Below are 26737 nucleotides of genomic sequence, written 5' to 3'. Positions count from 1 at the left end.
CTAGACAATCTGTAATACTTGACAACATAGAAGGAAAGATTTTTAATGTTTTAGAGAAAATATTGGGGTTGAGATAAGGAAGAGAACTCTGGAGGAAAGAGCATCAATTGATTGTCCTTCAGTAGCACAGATATATATCCTACAGCAAGCACTGTCCTAGGATCTGAGGTTTTCCTGTCTCTGTTGTGTCCCAGTGAGATCCAAGTTATTTGTCACTTATCTCTCCTTACCAGCATTTGTTGTTGCATCTTTTTCTTCTCTGCCTGCAGCTGCTGGCTGCGCTCCTCCTCCTCCTCAATTCTGGCTTCCATCTCATGCAGGACCTCTTCCAGCTCTTGTTTCTTAGCAGCTAAACGGACTCTCATCTCCTCAGCCTCAGCATACAGCTCAGTTTCTGCCTGAAGCTGCTCTGCCAGGAGGTTCTTCTCTTCAACAAGCTGAACAAATAAAATGGAGAGGAAGTTAAGCTTGGAGTGCAAGTTGGTTGTTTTCCTGGACACTCCTGGGGTACAGGCAGGCAGCTCCACCACACATTCTTGTGTGGAATTTGGGCCTTTACTGAAGGGACTGGGAGCTTGTCTGCACTGACCTTCTGCTCTGGACCATTGCTATGAAGACAATCATGAGTGCAAAGGAGAGAGACACCTTTATTATAACAGTTTCTAGACATGGTAAAAGAACAGCTAGTGTTTCCCAGCAGCTCAGGGCTGTAAATCACCTGTGCATGTTTCTGTTCCAGCTCCTTCAATTCACTCTCTGCTTTTTGTTGTCTTTCCTTAGTTTTTTGTAGCTCTTCATCCTTGGCCTGCATTTCTTCCTCTTGGCGGGTGACTTGCAGCAGTGGTTTCACCTGGAAATGGAAAGGTTTTTAAAGCATGTTTCCTGTCAGTACTTGTGTTGCTGAGCATGGACTCAAGGGCTGACTGGCACTAATGGTAGTGCTGTCATTGCTCAAGACTGGACAGATACTGTCCAGCCAAGCTTGATGGGAACATCTTTAAATCCCCAAGCCTTAGCAGTGTTGCTCTTGGCTGTCTCTGTGTTAATTCCAGGGGCCTTGTGAGCACCTCTGCCTCTGATAGTGTCACTTTTGAAATGTGTCCAGGCTTATTTTCATCCCTTGATAAGGTACAAAAGTTACATCTGCATAGAAAGGCAATGTGCACACACAGCTGTGTGTTACTGCCTGTTTCTGGTTGCAGAGGAGATTGTTATCAGTCCAAGTAGGAAAAGATTTCTGAATCCAAACTGAAGGCCATTCTTGAAACACCCAAGCCTCTTTAATAGGAAAATAGACTTAATTTGCATGGATTCCCAGCAGGAAGATGTCCAGTGTCCCAGTTAGGAATTCCCAAGCTATTTGGTTCCCCATAGATACATCACTCTGGATGTTTGGAAAATTCCATTTTACTCAGTGTTCTCATTATCCACCCCTGTGAAATTATTTCATGTTGTGGCAATTAAAAAAGTCTTTTTATGAATTTCTGCCTAACTAGATTGTTTTCTTCTCAAGTTAGAACCAACTTTAATGTTAGTGGCGTTATAGAACTATCAGGGTATCTCTAACCCCAAATTTTGTGAAACTAATGAGGCTCTTGCCACCAGCTGCAATGGGCTTTGGAACAAGGAGTGTTCCTGAAAAGATGTACCTTGATATCATGTGCATTTCTTTTCTTTTGGAAAACTGAGGAGAGATTTACTGATAGCAGTCACTCACTTTAGTAAACAGTCTCCACCACTGCCAGTTCCTCAGCTTCAGGTAGGCAGCACAATTTCTTTGGATAACCTTCATTGCAGTCAACTGTTGCTGTCTCTTGGCAAAGGCTCTGTGATTAAAAACGCAAAGCAAATTGGTTCAGTCTGAGAATAGAAGGTGTTTGCAAGGTACACACATTAAGCAAAGAAACTCTGGCATGAGAGTCTGCTGATGAGCCACATGGTTTGGGGAGTCTGGCACAAATTCTTTTGTTGCTTTAACAGTGCCTGTGCTTTCCTGAGGAAGGGTGATAACTGTGGTTAACTGTCTGTTATTGAATTTTAGTTTTTGGCTATTTGCATTCCAGGGGCAGGCACAGATGTATAGATCTAGTTCTGGGTGTGAACACCTTTCCAGAGTATACAGGCACGCAGATCTTGCACTGATTATCATTCCTGAGACATATTTCTTTGTCTGGCAATTTGAAAGCCTTGATAGTATGCAGAAAAAAAAAGGCATTATTGTTGATAGTTTTGTGGTGTACATTAACTGAGATCATGCTAGATGATCAGTGCTCCACACTGAAGCTGTGGAAGAAATTATTTTATGTTTTATAGATGCCAGGGGTGCTGCTACTTGTAGTGCATATGACTCCAGTAACAGCTTGGAATGCTCCTTTCCTGCTGGTATAAACACAGAGATGCTTAAATGATGGTCATTGTCTCAGCCTATTGTACAGAGGGGTGTGAGCAGCCTCACAGTGTAACTGCTTCCCTGTAATTACACTGATCAGCCTTTTCTGGGCTGGAGGTGAAACCTTCATTGGCCACAAGTTCTAATGCAATATAACTAATAACGAAATGTCTCAGTATCTTCAGTTTGTTATATGGAACACTAAAGGCCCCTGCAGATACTTTGCTGCAGAAAACATTCTATTTGTCAGCACATTTTCTTACTTTCTCGCTAGGTAGCCTCGGGACATAGCCTGGAAGGTTATAATAACATCTGTGATCTTCAGGTCTCTCTCTTCTTCCAGGTGAGCCAGAACACCAGTTCTGAAGAAGATTTTACTCTGTCCAATTCTGTACAAGTTGGGATCAAGCTCTAGTGCTTTTATCTGGAGGAAAACAGGGATATTTTTAAACTCCAGTGCTGAGGTTTAGGGTACTAAAAATCACTTCTCATTTCTGTTCAGTCTCAACACTTTTATATAAAAAGCATAGGCCTGATTATAATAGGATCAAAAATGCTTTCCTCACCATGAGTATGCAAGCCTGCTTCCCATCCATGAATCCTTTAGGAATGGCATTTGCAGCAAGAATTTCATATCTGCCAAAAGATGCTTATGTTAGGGAGGCTGAAACACACTGGGTGGTTTGGTACAGACAGACAAACAGACAGAGAGGAGTACAGCCCTGCTAAGGGCAGAGCCGGGGCTGAGGGCTCGTACCGCTGGCGGAACTCCTGGAAGACGATCCTGTTGGGGAATCCCTGGCGGCAGATGCGGATCCCTTCCAGGACACCATTGCAGCGCAGCTGCTCCAGCACTAAATGGGCATCAAGCTTGCCAGACTAAAAAGGGGACAGAAGGTATTTTTAATACAGATTTACACAAATGTTACCATCCACGTGTTTGTGTTTGAAGACATTGTTCAGCTGTGCCACGTGCAGCGAGCAGTTCGACAGGAGTAACGTGGCGGGAGTCTGAAAACCGAGCATCTGAAACTTACCCTTTTTTCATGATTTGGAATGATGCAGCGGACAAAGTTGGGGTTGGTGTTCCTCAGGGTGGTCATCAGTTTGGTCAGCTGCTCCTTGTAGAGCTGTCCAACAGTACGGAACATGCCCTTCTTGGTTTTTGAGGCACTGGGGAGTGAGCTTTCACTACTCATCTTGGCCATTTGGTCCAGCCCAACAATACGGTCCACTGAAATAGAAAAAGAAGAATGGAACAGTTTAAATAAACTCTCCTTGCCTCACATCACACTCGTCACTGCCATGGTTACACTGCAGATTGCCAAAGAGGACAGGTATATTTTTTATGCAATAGAAGCATTCTGACAAATGTACTAGAAGTCCTTCTGGGTAAATAGTCTACTTCTGTCAAAGATGAAAATGTGGATTTTGTTAAGTAGTGACAGAATGGAGCAACTGAATACCTAGAATATATTTTATTATCTCCATGAATTAAATACAACTCCACAGAACTTACATGAAAGCCTTCATAAAACCTAACAATAACCTCTGCTAAGTGAGGTCTACAATTTTACACGTTCAGCAACATTTTAACAGTGTAATGAATAATTTTTATTTTGTTGCTGAATAATATTAAGGAAATTTTTTGATAGTGCTTAAAACTCTCTAATGAATTTTTTCATTAATGATGTCTTTACAACACATTATTCTTATGCCTTAGCTCAGTCTCTTCTATGCTTATCACGTTCACACTTGTGTGCTACCAGCAAGGGATGGCTGTCAAAAAGTTGTGGTAGGAGTTTCTCCCTTTAAACCCCATCAGTGATTTAGATTTGTGATTCATACCATCCTTCCAAAGGTCTGCTACAAATTTATCTGAAGACTGGTTCAGCAGAGAAGTCACGTTGTCGTTTAGTGGATCCATGTTCTTTGTCAGCCAGGCAGTTGCATTGTAGGTAACCTGCAGGGAACAGTGAGTGCTACATCAAAAATTTGTTCTTGATAAGAAATCTGGAGTGTCCAAGAACACAGGGCACTGTATTAACACAAAATCAGACAAATAATGTGCAAAGGTTTCTAGGGTTGAGGGCTGAGTATTTATTCTCACATGTACTGATGTCTTTAAAAAGTCTGCTTGCTAGAAAAGGTTACAAATTACTTGGATTTTCAATAACCTCAGTGATGGTAATTTTTGTTTTCTTGTGAGCTTAGCACAACCATGATTTGCAAATCTTTTTTCATGCGTTGTGTAATTAAAACACTTAATAAGCACATTTCATAATTAAAGCCATGTCTCATCAATGCAAGTACCAGAATGTTTCTCTTTGATCCTTTGAGTATCAAAGAACCGAAGTTCCCTAAGTCAAAATAGCTCAATCTGTCCAGTACCTTTCCTGCATAGTGCATTATACAGAATTCTGTTTTGTCCTTGAGTTGCTTGGGCTTCTGGAATTTGGGATGGTTGCCTTGTTCTTGAATTAGTTTCTCCACAAAGGATGTGTCAGTAGCCTTGGGGAACCAGCACTCTTCATCCAGCAGAGCCAGGACACCGGGAGGGTTGGTCTGCAATGGAAGCAGTATGGGATCAGAATCATCACAAGCAGAGGCACAGACAGAGCACCACCTTCCTCACCCCTGAGGTTACAGATCCTTCCAGGAAATAAAGGATCTCTTGTTGAACTGACACATAACTGATACCTCTGGAGTATCCCACCCACAGAGAGAGAATCTTACTGGTCTTTCGATCAGCTCAATGCAAGGTTGCAGGTCCAGGCCAAAGTCAATGAAATTCCATTCAATGCCCTCTCGCTGGTATTCCTCTTGCTCCAATATAAACATTGTGTGGTTGAAAAGCTGCTGAAGTTTCTCATTAGTGTAGTTGATGCACAGCTGCTCAAATGAATTGATCTGTGAAGAGGAAAGCAGTGAATTCATAACATTAGAAAGAGACCTTCAAGACTGAACTTAAATGACAAGATGGTATTTGCTATTTTGTGTTTCTTTTTGCATATTAAAATAATTAAAATTTAAGGATCTATATGAGTTTAGTCAGCTTGTGTTCCACAGTACATACCTCAAAAATCTCAAATCCAGCAATGTCGAGGATCCCCAAGAAAGAAGCTCCTTGTCTTTTTGTTTTATCGAGAGCTTTGTTCACGCGAGCCAGGATCCAACGGAACAGACGCTCAAATTTTGCCTTGGCCAAAGCTTCTATGGCAAAGTCTGCCTAGAAAAGGTCAGAGGAGATTGTAAGTGAAAGAAGAAACCCACATTACTGTTAATTTCTGTAGAAATGAGACAGAAAATTAATGTTTCCCTTTAGACAAGATGTAAGGAGAAATAGAAATGGGAAAAGGGAGAAGAGCTTCAGGAGGGCTGAGCAGAGAGCATGTGGTACCTGCTCTTTGGTCTGAGCTTTCTGGACAACATCTCGTCCAACCTTGATCCTTGGGGTCAGAATAGATCTTGTGAAATCTGTCACATTAATTCCCATCAGGTGGCATACTTTTTGTGCAGCTAGAATAAAAAAGTGAGATTTTATTTCAGACTGAATTGCATCTTAGCTGGTCAGTAAGTGTGAATATGAGTAGCTCAGCAGGTATGCAGAGTTATCTTCCTCTATTGTACATACAAGAGATGACACCATAAAAGGAAGATTTGTGATCCAAGCAACAAATTCACCATTCATCAATTTATGGATTCAAGATTACTAGAAAAGGTAATGATAACTGAGCTGATTTTAAGCATGGTTTATATTTTAAAGCCTGAGAGCTACACAGATAATAGCAATTATATAAAAATATTGATAAAAAGTTGCTGTTTTATTAATTTCTTAATGTTAACTAAATTTTGAAGTGGAAAATCATACCAGTATCGTCTGGCATAGAAGCTTGATCAGTGTTTCTCTCCTTCTTGAAGACAATATTACCCAGTTGTAGGACAGATGAAACAACTCTCAGAATAGCTGTAAGAGAAACAGAGAACATAAATGAGGAACAGATTGGCCATGTTTTGAAAACTCTGTCCTCTGCAATAACATTCTAATGCCTCTGATAGTCTGTACCTCTCTGGAAAGAGTAAGGCTTGTTTTAAAGGCCTGTGCCTTAAAACTGGAGGAGTTTGAGAAGTGATTGAGCAAAAATCTCCACAATCTGTGCAGTGGAGCAAATGGGCCAGTCTGGGAACACCAGCACCTCAAGCTAAGTTATGCTGGCTCCCCAGGCAGATCCCCACATCTCAGGAACTTCTCTCCCACTCACAGTGCCTGTAGCATCCTCCCTGCTCAGTGACTCAAGAGTCTTTGAAATAAAAAATAAAATCTGAATTACCAGCAGCTTCAAAAATGTGTGGCACTTCTGAATGTCCAGTTATTCATGGACACGGGGATATTTAGTTGTGCAACTAGAATCAAATGTATGCATGTCTTTAAAAGGATTAATGTCAAAATCCAGAAAAGGTATTTATTAATGTTTGATAACTAAAATATACATAAATGTGATGCCACCTAATCTCAGGTTGTAAAATCTACTGATACGTTACAGATGAGGTTGTATTGATTTGAGGACTTCTATTTGTTTATCTGTAAATTTATCTAATTTATACAGTAGAAGAATATTGTCCTAATGGGCTTCTTTTTTAGAGCATGAAATCAGAGGGGTTCAGACAGCAAAAGAATGATTCCTGTTGCTGCAGTGGAGAATGCTGCTGTCCATGGCAGTACTGCCAGGAGAGCAGAGCAGGGTGCACCAGCACCATCATCCAGACTGAGCAAGGCTGGGGATTTGCTCAGCACCCCTCGCTCACTGATGCAGCTGAGGGATCTGCCCTTCCCTTCTGCTGCTGCAGCTGCTGCAAGCTTCAGCAATGGGAGGACGCTGCTGCTTTTGCCACCAGGTGTCACTTGGGACATGGCAATTTGCATCTGAGAGCCCTGCACACTGCCAGCAGCACTGAGAGGTAAAAGCTGTGCAGGTGGATCTCTCTGGCAGGCCCACATTTTCAAAACAGTTTAACTGTTGTTTCTTCCCCTTTGGTTTCATTTCTCTTTTTTTCTGAATCAGTGAGTACATATGAGCTATTTGAGCCTGTTCTGTTTCCTTCAAAAACAAATCAGATTATTTTGGAACTTTTTCATGCTAGTTGGAAAGTTCTGAACAATGGCTTTAAATGGTCATTACTGTTGATAGAGCTGCCTTAGATAGTAATCTCTTTTTGGATATGTAGGGGGTTCCAATGAGAAATATTCCCTTTCATAAACACAAATTAGCTTTGCAGAGTGATTATTCTGGACAGAATTAACCTCTGCATTTGCATCTCTATGTGGTGTCACTTGCAGATGTAAAGGTTGAATACAGTGTTGACAACAATTCTCACATGTCTGCTCCTCATCAGTAAAGCCCATAATTTTCATGGCTTCCAAGGTCTCCTGGAACATTTCATCATCTTGTTGAGAAGGAATAGGCACATAGCCACTGGATAGAAAGGTGTAATTGTTGAAGCCTTCCAGCAACAAATCATCTAAAAAGAAGAAGAAAAGCTTTATTTAAGAGCATTTACTTAATGCTCTTGGTTCATGAATTCTCCTAAGGAACAACAGAAAAAAACCCCAAAATTATCACCAAAGGAAAAATCTGCTTGTATGAGGAGTTTAGTGTTTTGTCAAATATTTTCAAAATAACTATTTAGCAACTATTTTGATGGTATTAATTTTCTAGTTTTCATTAGTGACTGGAGAACATCCCTGCACTTTGGGACAATTTTGTTTCCTATGGACTCAAATCTGAGCCATTCTTCCCCAAATCCTTTTACTGAGTGCCATATGTAACCTACTCAGAATTGTGCCTCTCCCTGTGGGGATTCATAGCCCATAATAATAAGAATGGAACAAGGTAACAACCAAAGTGGGCCAAACTAACAGACTGTTCAACCCTATTCTATGACCAACAGCAGATTCTTAGGTAAGGAACATAAAAGCCAGGGGAAATATGGAATAACCCATTGCTTTATACATTGTTTAGCAACAAATTATTTAGGGAAATATGTCATGTTTGAACCATGATGTTCCCATACATCTGGAGCTGTGCCTTTCACAGTGTAATAACATACTGTGGCAAAGACATTCTCTTAATTTATTTTAGAACAATGAGCTGATATTCTTGTTGGAACCCCCAATCTCTTTTGTCTAAAGCAATTAATAACTCTTTCCAATTTATCTTCTTGATATTATTCAGGATGGGATCTGAATGGGTCTACATCTCCTGTAAATTAAAATATCTTGTAAACTACAAACAACCTGCCTCAAACAGGTGGACATGAATCGATGCTTCCTTCTAATTCACTTGAAAAAATTGTTTTCTCTAGCTAAAATACGTAGCTATTTCTATTGCATTTATTTATAGTAAGGATTGAATGACATGTAATTACAGAAATTAAGATAAATACTTAGGCAAGCCATTGCTTAGACTATTCAATGAGATGAGAGAATCATTAGTAAGGCACTTACTTCTCATCTGTTCAGAAGCTCCAGCAATCAAATAGTAAAAGATGTGAAATGTTCTTTCATCTTTAGCCTGACGAATTGCACGGGATTTTTCAAGCAAATCTGTTTGTAAAGTGTGTTAAAAAATCAATAACATGATTCAGTCCTTTCTTAATTGTGCCATCAGCCTCAGAACCATCAATAGCATTGTTGAAATATTTGCCATGTACTTGTCTAACATGAATATGTGTCTAATTCTGTGGCAGGAGCTCTGGTATTGGTATAATGCTTACCACAATAAGCAGATCAATCTCCTACTTGCTGTTGCAGGGTAAATGCTGGTAATCATGGCAGTAAGCAAAATAGACCAGAATTATTCTAAAATCCACGATCTGAAACTAATAGTCACAATATAACTCATACCACTTTGAAAATGAAGCAGCAATATAATTTTTTCAACATATGGTGGGGCTGCTAGAAAAAAAGAGTTCTTGAGGTGAGTACTGTAGGTATAAAAGCAATAAAATCAAGTTATATTTATGGACCATTTTTGTGACTATAAGCTAATAAAAATGAAGTTATCAATAATGTAAGTATTTCGATACCAGTCAGTGATTCACTCTTTATAAGCTAAAGTGCTGTAGAGAAAACTTCAGTTAAGATCAAAAATGTTAAAATGTTAATGATTTTTTCTGAAGATCAGTTGTTAAAATAAGAGCAGAATGATAAACTGTTTGTTGCTTGATGCTACACTCAGGGGATAAGGTACTTCTTTATAGCTGCATCATTTTTTCTCATTTATTGGAGCAAGAAGCTCTTTCTATATGCAAAGATGAGCAGTGCAACACTGAGGAAAGCACCTGCATATTAATATGTTCATTAAAATATACTAGCTGATAAACATACCAAGGGAACAGGCAACATACCTGACAAGTAAGGTCAGACTGAGCTGAATTTCTCAGTCCACTTTCCCTGAAAAAATACATCGAGGTTATTGATACACAGCTCACTGCTCTGGGTGTGTCATTTGACACAGCAGTTAGTATTTAGCATCTTGGCAAGACAAGTCCTCTGGACACAAAGATGTCCCTTGTCACTGCCTTAGGTATGGGGTGTCCAGTTCCTGAAGCTGTATTTGGGGAATAGCTCCCTTTCCTATAGCTGAGAAAACAGCCCTGGAAACAAAACTGAGAGCAGGACAGAAGCCGATATCAGCCCAAACGGGGCCACTTTGCTCCCTCTTTGTTTATAGCAGCCTCAGCAGTGTTTGCCTTTCTTAGACATGCAGTGAGCTTGTTTATGTGCTTTCCTCCCAGCCTGGTGCAGCTCACTGTGAAGGATACAAGTCTCTATGTTTGCTCCCACAATGTAGCCCGTCACGTCGAAGTTGATGCGGATGAATTTGCCCTGTGAATGAAAAGAAGATCTAAATTGTGCTGTTCTTTCAGGAAGTGCCAGGTTTTCCAATATTAGCCAGTATTTAGCCTGTTCCATAAGATGTGTACATCACCCTCCCTGGAATAACATGCTTGACTCCCTCCTGCTGGGGTGACCTGTGGAACAGCCTGCAAGGAAGTGTCCTTCTCTGATATTCCCTCTGTACAGGTTCCCCCACATTTTGTTCAGGCACTTGGAGGGAAAGGGGTTCTCCCTGCTGGACTAGGCTTTGGAAGCAGGGGTTGGATAATATCTTTGTTCTACTTTGATTTCCACAAGGTCAGTGAGGGAATGGGGTTGGATCTGTGAAACTCTCTTTGCTAAAGTTGACCCACATGGACCCACAGACCAAACTGCATTTCTCCTACTTACAAATCTGGAGGAGTTGTCATTCTTCACAGTTTTGGCATTTCCAAAAGCTTCAAGAATAGGGTTTGCCTGGAGAAGCTGTTTTTCCAGCTCACCCTAAAATTCATTCAGAAGCAGTTAACACTAAAATTCGTAATTACTTAGTTGAAACTAACACTCAGAGAAAGGCAGAGAAAGGTGAAATCTAATTTAAGTCTCTTAATTTTTTTTTTTTGCTGAATACTGCATTTCATGTGGATTTGTTTTCATTCTCTATTAAACTTTGTGTTTAAGTATTTGTGCAATTAACTGCTGCCCTGTATACATGACCCTTTTCCAGCCTTGTTGCCTGTGACAGATCAAACTCTATTAATCTGTTTAGCATCACGACTGGCCTTCTTTAAAAAAGGGCCATTCAGTGTCAATTATTTTTTCCAGTTTAATATAATTTTTTAGAGGGATATTCTTAAAGGAACCTCTAACATGTCTTTTCCAAGTTAGTTTATTGAGACCCTTTGCTAGCAAATGACAATGTAATTAGAATAACTTGCTGAGAATAATTTTAATGTAATGCAGCACAAAGCTACAAAGCAGATTTTATCAGGTCTATTAATAATGATCCATGCAAGGCTATGTAGGTTAAATATGGAATTGCATTGATTTATTTCAAACTAGGATAATGAATTCTCATGCAAACACACAGTCTTCATATTACATTGTTAATTGTGGTTAGTAATTGCTAAGGAAACAAATCATGCAATGAAACAAGCATGCATTTAGTTCTATATATTTACCTAATCCTATTTCTAAGCAAACCAATGAAGTTGAAAAAATACTTTGCATATGTATACAGCTGGTCAAAACTTTTCATTCAACTCTGTCCTATGAGATCACTTAGATTCACATTTACTTTGCCACACTATTCTTTGAGTACTACTCTGTAGTAATATGCACAAATAACTCACCCTGAAAAGGAAAAAGTCCTTGATAGATAATAAGATATTATTTAAATAATTTTAAGTAGAAATTAAGGCAATATTTCATTTGAATCTATGGCATCTACAATAGAACCTTGTCTGTTAAAATGAGACAGACACCACCTGCTTCTACTGAGAACTGAACTATGCTATAGAGCTGGGGGTAAAACTTTGGCTCCAGCACTTTGTGCAGCTGTAATTCCACCAGACTCCACAGAGCTGCCCATGCCAACCATGAAATAATTTTTATTTTCAGAGAAATTGTCAAAGGAACTACTAAATTAACTAAGAGTCAACACTGTCACAGCTAAAGTCTGAGAGGCAGCAGTCAGAATGGGGCAAAAAAAGACTGCATGAAAGAAAATAAATCTCATTTGCTGGCACAAGAATGTGCCAGCAAACCTGCCTGTATTCCCAAAGCATTGCTATGTGTATGGCACACAGAGAGGAGGGCCTGTAACACACCTGCAGACAGGTGCTGCAGTGGGAATTGCTCTGGTACACGCCACAGCAGCAAGCTGAGAACATGCTAACTCTTGTGGTGGTGAACAGTTCTCAACAGTTACATGGAAATGGAAAATTCCAAGCAATAACAAATGGAAAGCATGCAGCCAAACAAATCAAACACCGTGAGGTTTAGGAATTATTTCACAACAGTCCTAAAATCTTCAACCTGAAGCACAGAAAGCATTTGGGTATTTCATTCAGAAACTGCATTGTTAAATTTCAGGCTGAGTGGCTCTTCCAGGATTGTGGGAAATTTAATTCAAACTATGGCAATTTGAACACACACAGAGGTATAGAAGAGAGTGATATTTGAAAGATGACCCTGCCTGTGTCAGACCTCATTCTTTACCATGGGGCCTGACACAGTTAGGGTTGATTTGTGAGAGCATTTGGTGCTATTGTTGCTTTTAATCATATCATACAACATATTTCAACAAAATCTCTCTTAAATTTTTGGGGTGCAACAATAGCATGCAGATCTACACTCAGTGCCTTAAACACACATCAAACAGTCTAAGTTACTCACGTAGGCAAAAGATGGACCTTGCTGTGTTGAATAACATGGTATAAAACAAGTGTCAGTATAATTTCCATTAGACAGATATTTTTATTGTTTTTCCTGTATTAAAATAACCAGTACAGTTTCCATGCAAACAAACCAGGAATACAGATATGAACAATCTATTGCAGACATATCAAGGGTACAAATACCATTAACATACTTAGACCATATTAACTGAAGAAAAGAAAAATCCTGAAGTAAAGAGATGGGATTTGGACCCAGTCCCAGGTTAGTCTCTAAGGACCAGACAAGGGCAAATATTTTTATGATAAATCTCTTGTTCTTCTCTGGTGCATTTTGTTATTCATTATATTTTAATGACTGAAATTGCAGTAGTCCCAATCATTGAATTACTATTTGTCAGCATGATACAGAACAAATTAGACTTTTTCTCAGCTCCTCTCTGATGGATATTTGCCTTCAGGTCTGTCTCAGGGCAAATTTGGTCCTGAGACTTAGATAATTCCCCAGAGCAGTCTGCAGTTAGGGATGGCCTTGGCACCCCAAGCTCATTTCCCCCAGCTACTGAGCAGGGACTCAATAGGAAGAAATTACTTTTTTTTGCATAAACATTAAATATTAAACATTAGTCTTGGACTGTTTCCACTAAATTAAATAACAGATTTCTAGAAAATATGACTCAAAAGGACACCTACTCCCTCCCCTACTCCCAATTAGAATCCACTGTACATAAAATCCCAGTTATCTGTGGTGGAAGAGGGAGGGCTGCACACCTTGTGCTCTGCTGACACATGGGCAGGGGCAGCTGTGAGAATTTTACATTATTTCCCACTTCCCTAATAATTACTTATCTTGTACCCAATCTTGTATTTGTGACACAATGAAATGTTCTCCTGAATTAAGCCTTTTTTGTGATGAAAGTGAATTGCTTCATTTTTTTTGCAGAAGTTTTGAGTTACAATCAAAAGGCTGGAAATGATGTAGGACCTGGAGTTGTATCACTGAGAAGAGCAAAGACAGCTGAAAGCCTCAGCCATGGTAATGATCTCCAGGAACTGGGCAGGTACATGATTCAAAGTAAGAAAATTAACTTTAGTCTCTCAGGCAAGACTATTACACATTTTGAAGGAACAAAGCACTTAGAAAAAATTGTGCCTTTCAGAATTGTTACCTCTGACAGAGCAGTAAAAAAAAAGACAAGTTTTCTACTGGGACTCTTTGCTAGTTGCTAAGAAAACTTACTAACAAATCCAATCAAAACTTTGGAAGTTTAAATGCTGGCATACATTTTTGTGATGCAGTTGGACAATGTGTTAGTTACAGGCTTTCCCAAACTTCTCAGTTGGCAGAGGTCAAGGGTAAAACAAGGACCTGAGCCCTTGCAGACTTCAAGGCCTTCATGCTGGGATATAAATAGGTGCTATGCCTATGGAAAACTATGAATATTTCTGTTCTCCCTAAGTACATTCTGATTTGATGCCTAAGATGGTGTCAAACAAATTTTTTTCTTCCATAAACATAGGGCTGTGACGTAATTGGGTACTCTTAATTTGCCAGTGCTTGACAAGCCCCAGTCCCTGAGCTGCAGAGTGACCTCAGCACAGCCCCAGAGGCCTGGGGAGAGCTGGGGATGGAGGAGCTCACTTACAGTGACACTGGTGTCCTTCTTGCCCTTGTGTGATGAGGCGACAACAGCCAGGTACTGAATGACCTTCTTGGTGTTCTCTGTCTTGCCAGCACCAGATTCACCTCTGAGGGGAAAGAAAATAACACAAAAGAAGGTAGGTAACCAGTGCAGTCCTTCTGCCATGTACATAGTGTATAAGAACAGGGCTGGAAACTGCCCAGCTTGGTTCTCATTTACCCCAGAGCAGCACCTCCCAAATGTACCTGACTTCAGCCTGCCAAGAATGCATTATCAGAGTTATATCTCTGTCCTGGTAGTATTTTGAGTGCACATTGGGCCATTTAAGGGAATTCTAAAACATGATGCATTTTTGAACAGCAGTTCATCTTGCTTTGGCAGCATCTGAACACTTATGAGAAGTGGAGTTGGCAGGGAGTCTGCTTATATTTTAAGATCAAAAAATACAACATTAACTATGATGTGATACAGCAGTAAAAGAAAACATCAGCAGTAATACAATGGTTTTCACTTCTGAACCTCTGGCATTAAGTTTCTGACTTGATCCTGCCTCATCTGAATTTTGTATTCAGATGCTCCTTGAATTCAGTGGGACCAGGAATGGAACTGCCTGAGGTGTCCCTGCTCCCTGGGTAATAAGGGACATGGTGGGGATTTGTCTGACCAGCAGAACTGGCACCCCAGCTCTGCTCCATGCAGTGTCCCTTGGGAAGCAGGAAGGCAGTGGTAACTTTTTCTCTCTTGGAAGACTTCCAGATTAAGTTTATTAACAATTCTTAAACCCTCTCTTAAAGTAAAAGAGTGGTTTTCAAACTACAGGTTGACAGAGTCTTTTCTCAATACAAATTCCGGCCAATTTTCCTCTCTAATTGTTACATTGCATCATCTTATGCCTTTCAGATACCTCTGGCTCTGATGATTATATGCACAAAAATATTATTATACTGTCCTGCTTAGCAGTCAAAGTGGATGTGGATGTAACAAATGAGGTCTTTCAACTGAGCTGGTGCTGTGAGGAGAGCAACCATCTAAGTTGGACCTCTTTTTCTTTGGATGTCTAATAAAATGGATTTTAGAAAAATAAAAGAACAATACATTCAAAAATCCCAGAGATATTTATCAGCTTTTTTGAGTCTGAAAGTGTTTAGCTGAATTCACTGCAGTTCTGCTTCTTTTCCTAATTAGGAAATACAGGAATTAATTTTCCCTACCAAAGGACCAGTGATAAATGGACATAAAAATATGGAGAAGTGCTGGACAGAACTTTCAATACAGAATTACATTGATATAAACCTTAGGAGACCAGACCCAATTCCTGCCTGAGGTACAACATGATAAGAACTGTTTCTTCTGGCTTTTAGTGTTTGAACCACAAATAAGTGAGATTAATAGATTCCTTTTCACAAGACCTGAGTTAATTTGCACAGTTTAGAGATTGGATTCATCTCTGTCTGGGCTTCAGTGCTAAAACATTTCTATGTTTTATTGATAAAAATTAAGTGTCCTGGGAACAATTCCAAACCAAGCACACCAATTTGAAGACCTATGCATACAAACTTTTCAAATAAATCTACCTTACATCTTTGTTTCTTTGGAAAAAAAACAACCAAAACAACTTTCTTCAAACAAACCCTGGGCTTTGAACTATTCCATTTTATTAAGGGTTATTTGTAGTTCATCACATCATCATTGCATTTCCTTTCTCCCAGGGCAACAGTGCCCATCTTTTGGCTTTTCCCTGAATCCCTGTGAGTATTACCATATATGGCATCATTTTACTTGTAATTATCCCATCAAACTGTAATGCTCCTTAACTCTTTGCTTCTGCACAGGCTGAGGGCTTTCCTGTTTTCCGCAGACAGATTTTGAGGCTTTAGAAATAGACAATAAAAAAGTTCCTCAACGTGAAATAGAAAACACACAGAACCTCAACTGCTTTAGGTTAGATAGGAAGAAAGTCTCCAAGGTCAATAAGTAATGAAGAATAATGTCTCTAGCTGATATTTTCAACATATCAGATCAGTCACAAACGTCCATGACAACAGGCATGTCTGACAAACAAGTGTCCATTTAACATTAGCAGTGTCCATTTAACATTAGTAGCCCTGGTACTCTGAAGGATGTATCACAGCCATATGATGTCTGATTTCCCCTCAGTGATGAAATGCCATTTGTAAATGTACCAATGAAGAGGAATGGCTAGGTCAGGTCAATGCCTCTAAATAGCAAGAAGTTTACCCAGGGAGACCCAGGAGGAGGAGAGTATGTGAGTATCTTAGTTCACAGGTGGATGAAATTCTTCCCAGAGCTATTGAGTTGTAACAGAATTGGTCATCCAGAACAGGTTTTTCCTCTGCATCTGCCTTGAAATACTGTAATTTCTGAGGGAGCAGAAACAACTTCCATTGTGAGATGGTATGAGAAATCCTACCTGTTTTAAAATCTGCTTTCTCTCTTGATCTCAGTGACTGAATTCCTAAAGATGGGTCTTTTTTCCTGCAGCTCTTTGCACCCGGCTCAGATAGCCAATGCAAAAAACCAGATCAAAAGCAAGTTGCACAGTTCTGAGCAGCCCAACAGCAGCACTTCAGCTACTTCCTATGCAAGTTTTCCTCCTAAGAAACTCTTTGGCTTTCCCAGACCAAAGGGCTCCACTACGCTAACAGGCTTGCTCTGTTAAAAATACCATTCTCACAACGTGGGGTATAACTTCAACTTATCCTTCCTTCATTGCCAGTCATTGTTTTAGGACCTCAACATAGGATTTAAAGCACATAAACTCACATATGTAGTGCTCAGCTCTAATAAATTTTTTGTACCTCTTGAGCTACAAAATCCTCCATGACTCCATTGCCTTCACCTTAAATGAAAATTATCCCAGCTAGAATAGGTTTCCAAAGAAGAACAAGGTGACACTAGCAGGTTGGCCCCACTGTTGGTGTTGAGCCTGCAGTGTAGCTAGGACTCTTGTACATTTGAGAACAACTGAGAAAAATGAGTTTTAAAAGTGTATTTTCTTTTGTTGTTGTTGTTGAAAATTTGAAAGCTTTCCATGTTAGTATTATGATATGAGACTTAGCTTAATTCCACTTTTGGAAACTTCTGAAAAGCAACAGCAGAATTTATTTTCAGCATTTGTTCAGTAAGCAATGAACCACAAGAATTGCCCGTTCACACATCCCTTAATCCCAATGTGCTGGCACTGTGGGAAGCCCCTGTGCTCAGGGCACTCAACGAGGTGCTCTAAATCACATTAGGGCTTGGCAGCCTTTGTCCTGCAGTATGAGATGTGCAAACATCATGAAAAGCTTTGTCCCAGACCAGCTGTACCCCACTGGAGACGTGTCTCAGAAGCCAGCCCACTGATCCTACGGGTTTACTTACAAAACAATTCCCCAAGGACTCGGAGCGGGGTCACCAGCTCTGCCTGGGCTGGAGCTCCACAGATATCTGTGTGGGACAGGGGCCAAGCAGCAGCCACTGCCAGCTCCAGCCTTGGAGATTTACTGAGCTGGGAAAGAGGAGTTCAGCTCTCTCGTGGAGGAGTCTCTTGATTAATGGGGCTTTGCAGTTTGGAGATGTTCTGGGTGATTTTTGTGCGTCAGGGAAGGAAATGGGCTGGAGTCCCATGGCTGGGTGAGGCTCTGGAGGGTTTGTCCAGAGAGAGAGAGAGGGGAAGAAGGGGAAAAGGGCAGGGCACTGCCCCACTCAATGTTTTGTCTCTTCCCATATCAAATTAAGTGGAAATATGACCCTGCTACTTTCCTGTTTTTATAGAAGCTGTTCAAACTGCATGCATGTTTTAAAAACCAGAAAGATAATGAAAAAGTACTTGATTATAGGTACAGGCGTTTCACAACTTGTTTGCATGGGCTTCACAATACCCCAAACACGCAGAACTTTGATCAGATTTTCTCTTTCATTTAAGGTAGCTTTTTTTAAAACTGAAATTTGTGCACAGTTCTCTAAGCCACATTTGTGCTCTAGAAATACTCTACCTGCTCTTTCCAGGTCTTTTGATGCTGGCTGTAAAGGGCCAGAGAGCAACTGGCAGGGAATGACACCACAGGATGTTCAGTGATGCTACCCATGGGAAAGAGCTAACAGCAAAAGGATGTGTGTGCACAGAGAAGAGGAGGCCAAAGGCAGTATGAGTGTGGTTATTAATGAAATGGAGAGAAAATAATGAAAGCTGGAAAGACAGGGAATTCTGAGGAAGCACTGGAACCCATGAGCATTGAAGACAGATGGAGATTTTAAACATACCATGGTTAATCACACAAATGGTAGGGATTGTAAAAGAATGCAAACAGTACTTAACCACATGAGGATAGGTTTAATGAGGGTAAAGTCCCGAGAATGGGTATATTTATAGTCAGAAACACAGAATCAGGCTCAGTTCTCAGATCTGCTCCCCAGCCTGTGTCCCAGGAGCATTTCAGGGGATCCATCTGAATCCTTACAGCTATTCTTTTACAATTTAGGTACCAGGCCTTGGAAAGTTCACGCCTGTAGCTATTTCAAGAAAAAAATCCTGGCTGATCAATGCCATGAAGTCTTCAGTTATTCTTACATATTTTAGGCCAGAAGATAATTTCTTATAATTTCTAACAATTCTATAAAATACTGCAAATTGCTTCCACTTGACAGTTGCCAAGCTGCAAGCCAAGTGAACTTTCTTCTTTCTGCACAAATAAGGCAAACAAGAATGTTAAATCAGTAGTGGTTAAAGTTGTGTACATTGGCTTTAGCTTGGCCAATCTTTTTCTTTAGAAGACTTGTGAGGACTGCTATAAGCTATGGGTTATGATGCACATCCAACACACAGCAATTACTTCAAACATCTTGAGGAATCACTTGCTGTGCTGTTTTCAAAATGGGAAAGGCATTTCATTCTCTCTACTTTATATATTACTGGAGAGAAAAGCATTTCATTTTCTCCATTTTATGTATTACTGGTGTGAAACACTTTAGGTTTCCAGCAAGATGGCCAGGATTTCAAGAAATGGTACCTGCAAGAAGTGGATCCTTTAATGCATTTTCATGAACAAAGAGGCATAGATTTGCAAAAGAAAGTCCCTTTCTTGAAAGTACCAATTTTCCAAAGTTAAAAGAAGATTTACTAGTGGAAAAATAAACTAAAGTATAAAAATAGAAGGAGGAAATGCATATTGTAAATTAGTCTTAATAACCATGATATGTTTCATCCTGGGAAGAATGTGATGGTCAATTTTTACTTCATCATTGCAGGAATTTTAGATTTCTTTTTGTATTAATGCATTTGGGGGCAGATTTTTGATTGGTATATTTACAAATATTGAAGTCTTGTTGGAACAGAGGTTAGAGCTATGGTAGCCCTTATGGTACCAGATACAGGGTACAATTTTTATTTGGTGATAATTTTTTTCCAGTCAGCAGTGGCAGTCAAAAGTAATGGCTGGTGATCAGCAGCAGTGCTTTTTTGAGGGTAAATATATATTCAGCCAGTAGCCACATTTTCTCAGATAACCTAAACCTGAACCTGCTATAAATAATGCACATGCCAGCTCTTCCAATGTATTAGCATTTACATAGAATCAAATCCAATCTTTTATCAAGAAAACTGGAAAATGCCAAATTTAACAAAGACAAAATTTTGTCAAAGGCATTCTTGATGACATTCAAGCAAATAAAACCAACTAAGCAACAGAAGGATGGAAAGAGAGTTAAAACTGAGGGTCAGGCAGGACATCCTTGTCCAGTTCAACATTTTGAGTGATTTTTCAAAACAGGCAGGAATGACAAACCAGTGGGATTTTGTGGAGCACTAACCACACTCCCCAGTAGTTCACTGTGAACTGTTAAATCTCTAAGTTTAGAAAGTCAATTAAAATAAATAATTTTATGCATTAAAAATTTCGTGTGACACTGATACCTGCTCTTTATCTTATGAACAGGTCTATCTAATGAAGTAGGTTTGGGACTGCAGCTCAAGCTTACTGAAGGTGAGGAGAATGTGTCCATTCCATCAGAATTTGAATCAATTTTGAATAAAGATATTGTGACATTGAGATGTACAAAAGTAGATGAGTTTACTTACGTGCACAGGATAGACTGGTCTTCTCTATCTGTGAATAAAGAAAAAAGAATCCATTAATTAGGGAGAATGGCTTTTCTGACAGAAGCACTTATATTTATAAGGATTTACATTGAACAGCCTAGACCTTCTAAAATCTGGCTGACCATGATTAGTAAAAAGTACTGGGTTCACATCTTATTTAATTTGCCCTTGAATTTAAATAACCATCTGTAATGGAAATATTTTGTACAAAAAATGAACAAAAGGTTAAGAGGTCAAAAATATTTTCTGTAAATTCCATTAGAGAGGAACTGTAATGAGGACAGCAAAAAGATCAGGCTCTCTGTAAGAAGATTATAACAAAATTTCAAACCTGAAACTCAAGTTTTTACTATGCTTATGAACTATGGCCAGCAGCCCACTCAAAGCAAAGTCTGGACAGATAAGGCATCAACAACTAAAATGTTTTAAGCTGGTCATGCAAAGCTTTGACTTTTGAAAGCAAAGCAGTTCAAATACCTGAATAATTTAGCCTGTATTTCATTTCAGACTGAGAGACAACATTTATCAAGACAACAAGTAATTTCTTTGGGAGATCTTCCAAAGAATAAGATAAAACAAGATACTTTAGATTATACAAGATCATGTCAACAATATGTAAGTATTCTTCATGTTTTTTTTACTAAGAACAGACCATCAAACACATTTTAGATCAGGATTTATAAAAAGGAGGAGCAAAACTTCCATTTCTGCTAGGTGAGGCATGTGAGAGGTTTCAGCATATGAGTGTCCAGAGTTCTGTAATGCTGCAGGAAGGGTCAGGATTGCAGCCCACCTCCATGACCTGTTCTTGGAGCAATCCTCCCTGCTTATTCATTTGGAGTTGGAGTTTCTCTCTACCTTCAGAACTTTTACACAGATTTTTCTGCCAAAAGGCATGATGAGCATGTTTGCTGAGATCCATTCTAAAGTACAAATGTTTCCTTCACTTGTCAAACACCAGGGCAAGTTTCCCAGAGAGATGTGGTATTTCCAGCCCTGGAACTACTTGGAAGCAGACTTAAACAAGGCCCTGAGCAACCAGCCCCAGCCCTGAAGTTTGCCCTTCTTTGACTGAAACTGTCAGTTTGCCTTTACAGACTGTAAAAAAAATCTTTGGACTTTGGAAAATAATTCCCAGGCAGGTCAAATACATTTTTGAAAAATGTGCTCAGTTTACACATCTGATACTTGAGGCAGATAATTAGGCAGAATTCAGTGCTTCTGTATGGTCTGGCATTATTTATCCAAAGCAGAGCCAGCACCAAGCTTTGCTCAGAGGTTAAGACATGAGCTCCTTTTGCTCAGTGTGTGGGGTGACTTGCAGGAATACCTGTCTGGTTGCTCACCCCTATTGCTGACCCTGTATGTCATAAATACCATGAGATTATTTAAACCTATTTAAACCAATTGATTAAGCTCTCAAGTTGTAACTGCTGCCTGGCCCACAGCCAGTCTAGGAAAAGCATTAGAGGATTCTGCAATGGCTTGGATTGATATTAAACAACTGTTTTACTCCCAGTTCCTCAATAGCTATAACATTAACTGCTTTATTGATCACCACACAACAAATGGTGCCACTTAACTGCTTTGTTTGGTAAATTGCTACAAAATTACTCATTCCTCATTTTTATTGGAGGTATTTGTCAGCAATCAGCACTGCAGGACTCTTCCACATAAACATTTGGGACGAGAGGAGCTGTGAGCCATGTTTGTTTTTCACTGCAGGGTATCAGCTAAACTTTCTTTCTTTTAAGTTAAAAAAGTGAAAGCATGGAAGAACTTCTGCTAAAAATACATTGTTGTGTAAATAGAAACCATGGGCATATATTGATATTGCATCACTAACCCATAAATATCATAAAGAAAATAAAAGTGACTCTTGATACTGAGTTGCCAGTGGAATTTCTGAGCTCAGGGAACATTAGAAAAAGCTGGTCTCCAAGCCAAGTATTTTCTCACTACTCTTTGCTGCCCATTGCTGCCCTTCTTTTGCTCCTCAGTAGGGGAAGGCTCCCAAAGGTGTCTCACAGACTGGCCCACACAGGGGTTTGTGCAAGGGCCGGTGCAGGGGCAGCCTGGGAATGTGTAAGAGCAGAGGAAGGATGAGGAAGGTCAGAAGGCACCAAATGTCCTCAGCGATAGGTTAATCATGGGAGAAACCCCATGCTGGCAAACTGTGCTGTGCACACTCACAGAGGGGGAATTCCAGATGTTATTCTGTTTCCTGCATCAGTTCTAACTGCACCTCTAAGGATGAAAGGTATCAGCAAGTCCAGTCCTATTCTGTTATGGCCTGAGCTGCAGATACTGGTCTCATTTACTTTCAAAGGCTCTCCCATTCAATTAATTCTATTTCTGTTCTGGAATGTTTCATTCTATATAGAAAAGACTGTGACCTATTTGTGAGTCTGCAACTTTATGTGGTCTATCTATCAGAAGAGAAAGAGTTGTATAAATAAAACTCCTTAAATATAATTCCTGGGGCTTTAAAAGCAACAGAATAGGTCTTCTAGATTCTAATATCTTTTTGGTTAATTCCTTTTAAGAAAATTTGACCCTACCTGGAAGAGTATCATCCACCTCCTATATGTCTATATTACATGTTTAAACATTTATTTTTAATTTTCTCCTCCATTTTTAATAGAGACCTACACTTACATTATAAACCTCACCAGCTTTCCTAAACATGCAGCAGAGTTGTTTTTTTTCATTCTAGAATCTGCTTACTTTTTCACCAAACACCTCCAGTTTGCCTGTAAGATTTCCTGCCCCTCTGTTCTTGATAGACCAGTTAGCTCTGCTTAATCACAAACAAAATCAGATGGTTTATCACAATGAAGCAGCAAGTTGGCAGCTTTACCATAAAAGGAAAAAAGCCAGACTGAAACCATGTTCCCCCACTCACTTACTGCTTCTTTACATTTGTTAATAACTGCACTGCCTAAAGGGGACATTTCTGTACAGTCCTGCTGAGGACACAGTAAACAGATGGCTTCTCACAGCAGCCTCCTTTTCTAAGACCTTGGGAACTGTGTTTCCCTCCCATACCTCTGAGTAACTACCAGGTTGTTTGTTTTTCCATTTTTAACTCAAGCTTGCATAAAAGTGGCTCCACAGAAAATAATCTCCTTGAATCTGTAGAAAGCTGTAATATATCTTCTCCATGATGATTTACTGCCAGAAAACTTAATAAAGGCCTAACCACCTAAACAAAAACTTTGTTACTACTTCTACATAACATGACTTTTCACATTTGTATTGTCTACCATTTATTTTTTGTTTCTGCAGGGAAGATGACAGAAGGCAGCAGAATTACTCCTCCCTACAGAGCAGTGTCTCAGCTTTACCATCACTGGAAGCTGGCAGTGCTGCAGGAAGGGTCATCCAGCCACCTCCAGCTCCTCTTCCCTGGCCTGCAGTGCCTCTTCCTTGCTGCTGTGACCAGCATTCACAGACCACACTGTGCCCCAGGAGGGGGGACCCACTTCAGCACAGCAAAACCCAGGGGTGCCTTTCACCTGGAGCAGTTTTGCATCATGGCTGCATGAAGAATCCTGCTGGCAGTGCAAGAGTTGGGATGGGGATCAAGCCCTCTGTATGGAGCTACTTCATCCCAAACACAGAGAGAGCACAGGGTGCAGGAGCAGGGGGAAATGTTTTATGATTGCAGTCTCCAAGTGTAGCAGTAATCATCCATAGCCAGTGTGTAAACACAGCCAGGAGGGCCCAGCTCAGTGTGGTAACTCCTGGGGACACACACACAAATGCTCTTGTAGAATTCTCAGTCTTTGAGATTAAAGAAAATTCAAGTTTATTCCCATTCTGGCTGGAAATGAGCATCCACAGCTGTGCCTGGGCATTGATCAAACTGCATTAGTGACATGGAAATCAGCAGATTCAACAAGACACCCAGCATTCCTGGCTGAGCATGAGACAGCATGACTGTGATTTGCAAAAGGGTTTTAGGTGCTCAGAACCACTTGAAACAAGTGGAAATTTTATCTTTGCCCAGCCAACATCTTTGATAATTCCTGTGTCCTGTGAGATGTCAGCTTTTCTGCATATTTGGAAGAAAGTCTGATTATCTGATTGCTGATAGCTGTGGCTAAGTGTTTTTATCAGAAGAGCTTTGATGGGAGTTAAACATCATCCCTAATGAATACATTAACCAAGTAAGTCTCTGAAGCAGAGCAGGAATGCAGTGTGCCCAGCTCATGTGTTCTGCTGGATGTTCTGCTGTGCCAACACAGGGGAGGGTGAGAATGCAGAGGGCTGTGATTCCCAGCTGATGAACCTGCAGTAGGACCAGGGATCTGCAGACACAGAGGCTTGGTTCACCAAGAGATAAAGGATCCCTGAGACATCTAAACAAGCTGATTGCTCTGGGCCAAGTGGCCCTGGTCATGAAATACCAGAATATAATTCCTCGGTCTCATGAATCCACGACATATTTTACTTTGGCAAGCAGAAACTATGCAAGTTTCCAGATAAGAAGCAGTACTGACTTTTCACAGGGAAAACATTTAGTGCTCTGATCCATGTTTGTGGGTAAGAACTTTTGTTTATATTCCTTTAGGAAATATGCTCACTACCCCCTGAAGCTCTCTGTGCCTATATGTGCAGCAGGCTCGCTCAGAACCGTGCTGACGCCCACTTTCACCACCCCAACGTGAAGAGAATTTTGGCTGAATAACCAGAGTTATTTTGAGGGTTGGTTTAGTTTCATGCACAAAACACGAGTAGGTTTTTACAAACAAAAGCTTTAAAATCAACTGGGGCCCTCTTCAGAGATGGAGAGACTCCAAGATGACATGTGCAAGTAAAACGTGGGTGTCCTGGGCTTGTGCTGGGAGCTCTGCTGTGCCAGCTGTGCGTGGTTGGGGTGGGAAGCAGTGAAAAGACATCCTCTTAAAGGTTCAGCTGATCACTACTCCCTCCTTGTTCCTTTCTACTTGCTCTCCCCCTCCTCTCTGCTGCCAGGAAGAATTGCAGTGGGGGCACATGAATAATGAGGAGTAACTCCCCAAAAGCTCATAGGGCCAGGAAATCATTCTGAGCCCCAAAAAACATGAATTGATAAGAACCTGCACTCTCGCTGTCTCCTCCCTCCAGCAGCCATCCTGGGAGGCACAGCTGAACCCAGGCTGCTCTAAGTGCAGTTCATGGCCACAGTGAGGGCAAAGCAGCTCCAGTGGCTTCCCACTGCTCAGGAGAACATGCTGGGAGGGACAGAGGACAGTCAGAGAGAGAGGGGGAGTGGGAGACATCCCTGTGCTGCTTGGATCAGGCTCATCTGGGCTGAATTAGTTTCACTTTAGGCAGAAAACTCATGTATTGTCAGGACAAGACAATTCTGTTTCAGCATAGGCTGCAGCCATACGTTTATTTTTTTCCTTTCCTACAGATAGCTTATATCCCTTTTGTATTTTTCCCCCACCTCATTTCTAGAGACAAGTACCTTGCACAACTGCTGATGGTCTGCAGGAGCCAGGAGCTTCTTCCAGATCTCCCCTCAAGGCTTGCTGCTTAAATAAAGGATCAGAGGGAGGAATGGCTTCAGGAGCCCTGGACAGTGCTGGATGCAGAGCACAGGGCTCAGGAGGGAAGCTGGAGCACAGATATGTGACTGTGGCTTAGTGGGATGACCTTCTGCCAAGTAAGTTTTTTATAACTATGATTATATCATATAGTGTGTAGGAAGGTCTGTTTTCAAGATATTTTTGTTGCTTTATTGGTCCTCCTCTGCTGCACTGTAGCTCTGCCTTCTGGGATCCACTTAAATAAAAGGATTGAAGTAGCTCCAGGAAAGAAATGTCATATAAGCCATAGGAAGGGAATAAGTCCTAATCCTGGGAAGCCCTAAATTTTAGGGCTAAGCCTGTGAATCTTGCTGAGCCATAGTTGTCAGCCAGAATTTCTGTAGGGTCAGGGTCCTTATGAGGGCATATAAACTACAAAATATTTTGTAGAGCTCCTGGTTTCCTGTAGCACCCAAGGTCAATGTGAGATGGCACCTGGTCATGCCCTATATTCTAGAGGTGTTGCAGCCTCCTATATCCATCACTTTAGCTTTTTCATCCCTAAATGATAGTTTTTCCTTAGGACAAAATCCCCTCAGTCTGTCAGAAGTGACTGCAGGACGAGGAGAGCTCTGTGAATTTTGGGGGTTTGTTTGCACCCTTTGGGGCACGACTGCTTTCCCACTGCCCATTGCCATCCCTGTTGGAAAACAGCACATCTCAACTCAGGGTCCAAGACATCAGGCTGTAGGGAAAGTAGCCCCAAAAGCCTGTTTGTATCTGCTTTGCAGCAATGCCGAGAGATCCAGCA

At 40.6% G+C, this 26737-nt stretch overlaps 1 protein-coding gene across 1 annotated transcript in view; it reads right to left on the bottom strand.

Annotated features, from left to right (window-relative positions):
• MYH11 (myosin heavy chain 11) overlaps positions 1-26737 on the bottom strand; it is a 53688-nt gene that overhangs the window by 15160 nt on the left and 11791 nt on the right. The window contains exons 4-23 of the mRNA XM_071444167.1: positions 20387-20414; positions 14311-14413; positions 12666-12686; positions 10680-10772; positions 10214-10277; positions 8895-8993; positions 7766-7909; positions 6261-6356; positions 5790-5908; positions 5466-5618; positions 5126-5299; positions 4781-4954; positions 4238-4352; positions 3427-3623; positions 3147-3268; positions 2956-3025; positions 2653-2813; positions 1718-1826; positions 719-850; positions 231-437 (exon numbers count right to left, since the gene is read on the bottom strand). Of these exons, the coding sequence (XP_071300268.1) occupies positions 231-437; positions 719-850; positions 1718-1826; positions 2653-2813; positions 2956-3025; positions 3147-3268; positions 3427-3623; positions 4238-4352; positions 4781-4954; positions 5126-5299; positions 5466-5618; positions 5790-5908; positions 6261-6356; positions 7766-7909; positions 8895-8993; positions 10214-10277; positions 10680-10772; positions 12666-12686; positions 14311-14413; positions 20387-20414 (2381 nt within the window). The remainder of the gene's footprint in view (positions 1-230; positions 438-718; positions 851-1717; positions 1827-2652; positions 2814-2955; positions 3026-3146; positions 3269-3426; positions 3624-4237; positions 4353-4780; positions 4955-5125; positions 5300-5465; positions 5619-5789; positions 5909-6260; positions 6357-7765; positions 7910-8894; positions 8994-10213; positions 10278-10679; positions 10773-12665; positions 12687-14310; positions 14414-20386; positions 20415-26737) is intronic.

Source organism: Agelaius tricolor, unplaced genomic scaffold (genome assembly GCF_023055355.1).
Source record: "Agelaius tricolor isolate 1412-34295 unplaced genomic scaffold, bAgeTri1.0.p SCAF_19, whole genome shotgun sequence".
Taxonomy (NCBI): Eukaryota; Metazoa; Chordata; class Aves; order Passeriformes; family Icteridae; genus Agelaius; species Agelaius tricolor.
This window is presented reverse-complemented; position numbering and strand designations above follow the sequence as displayed.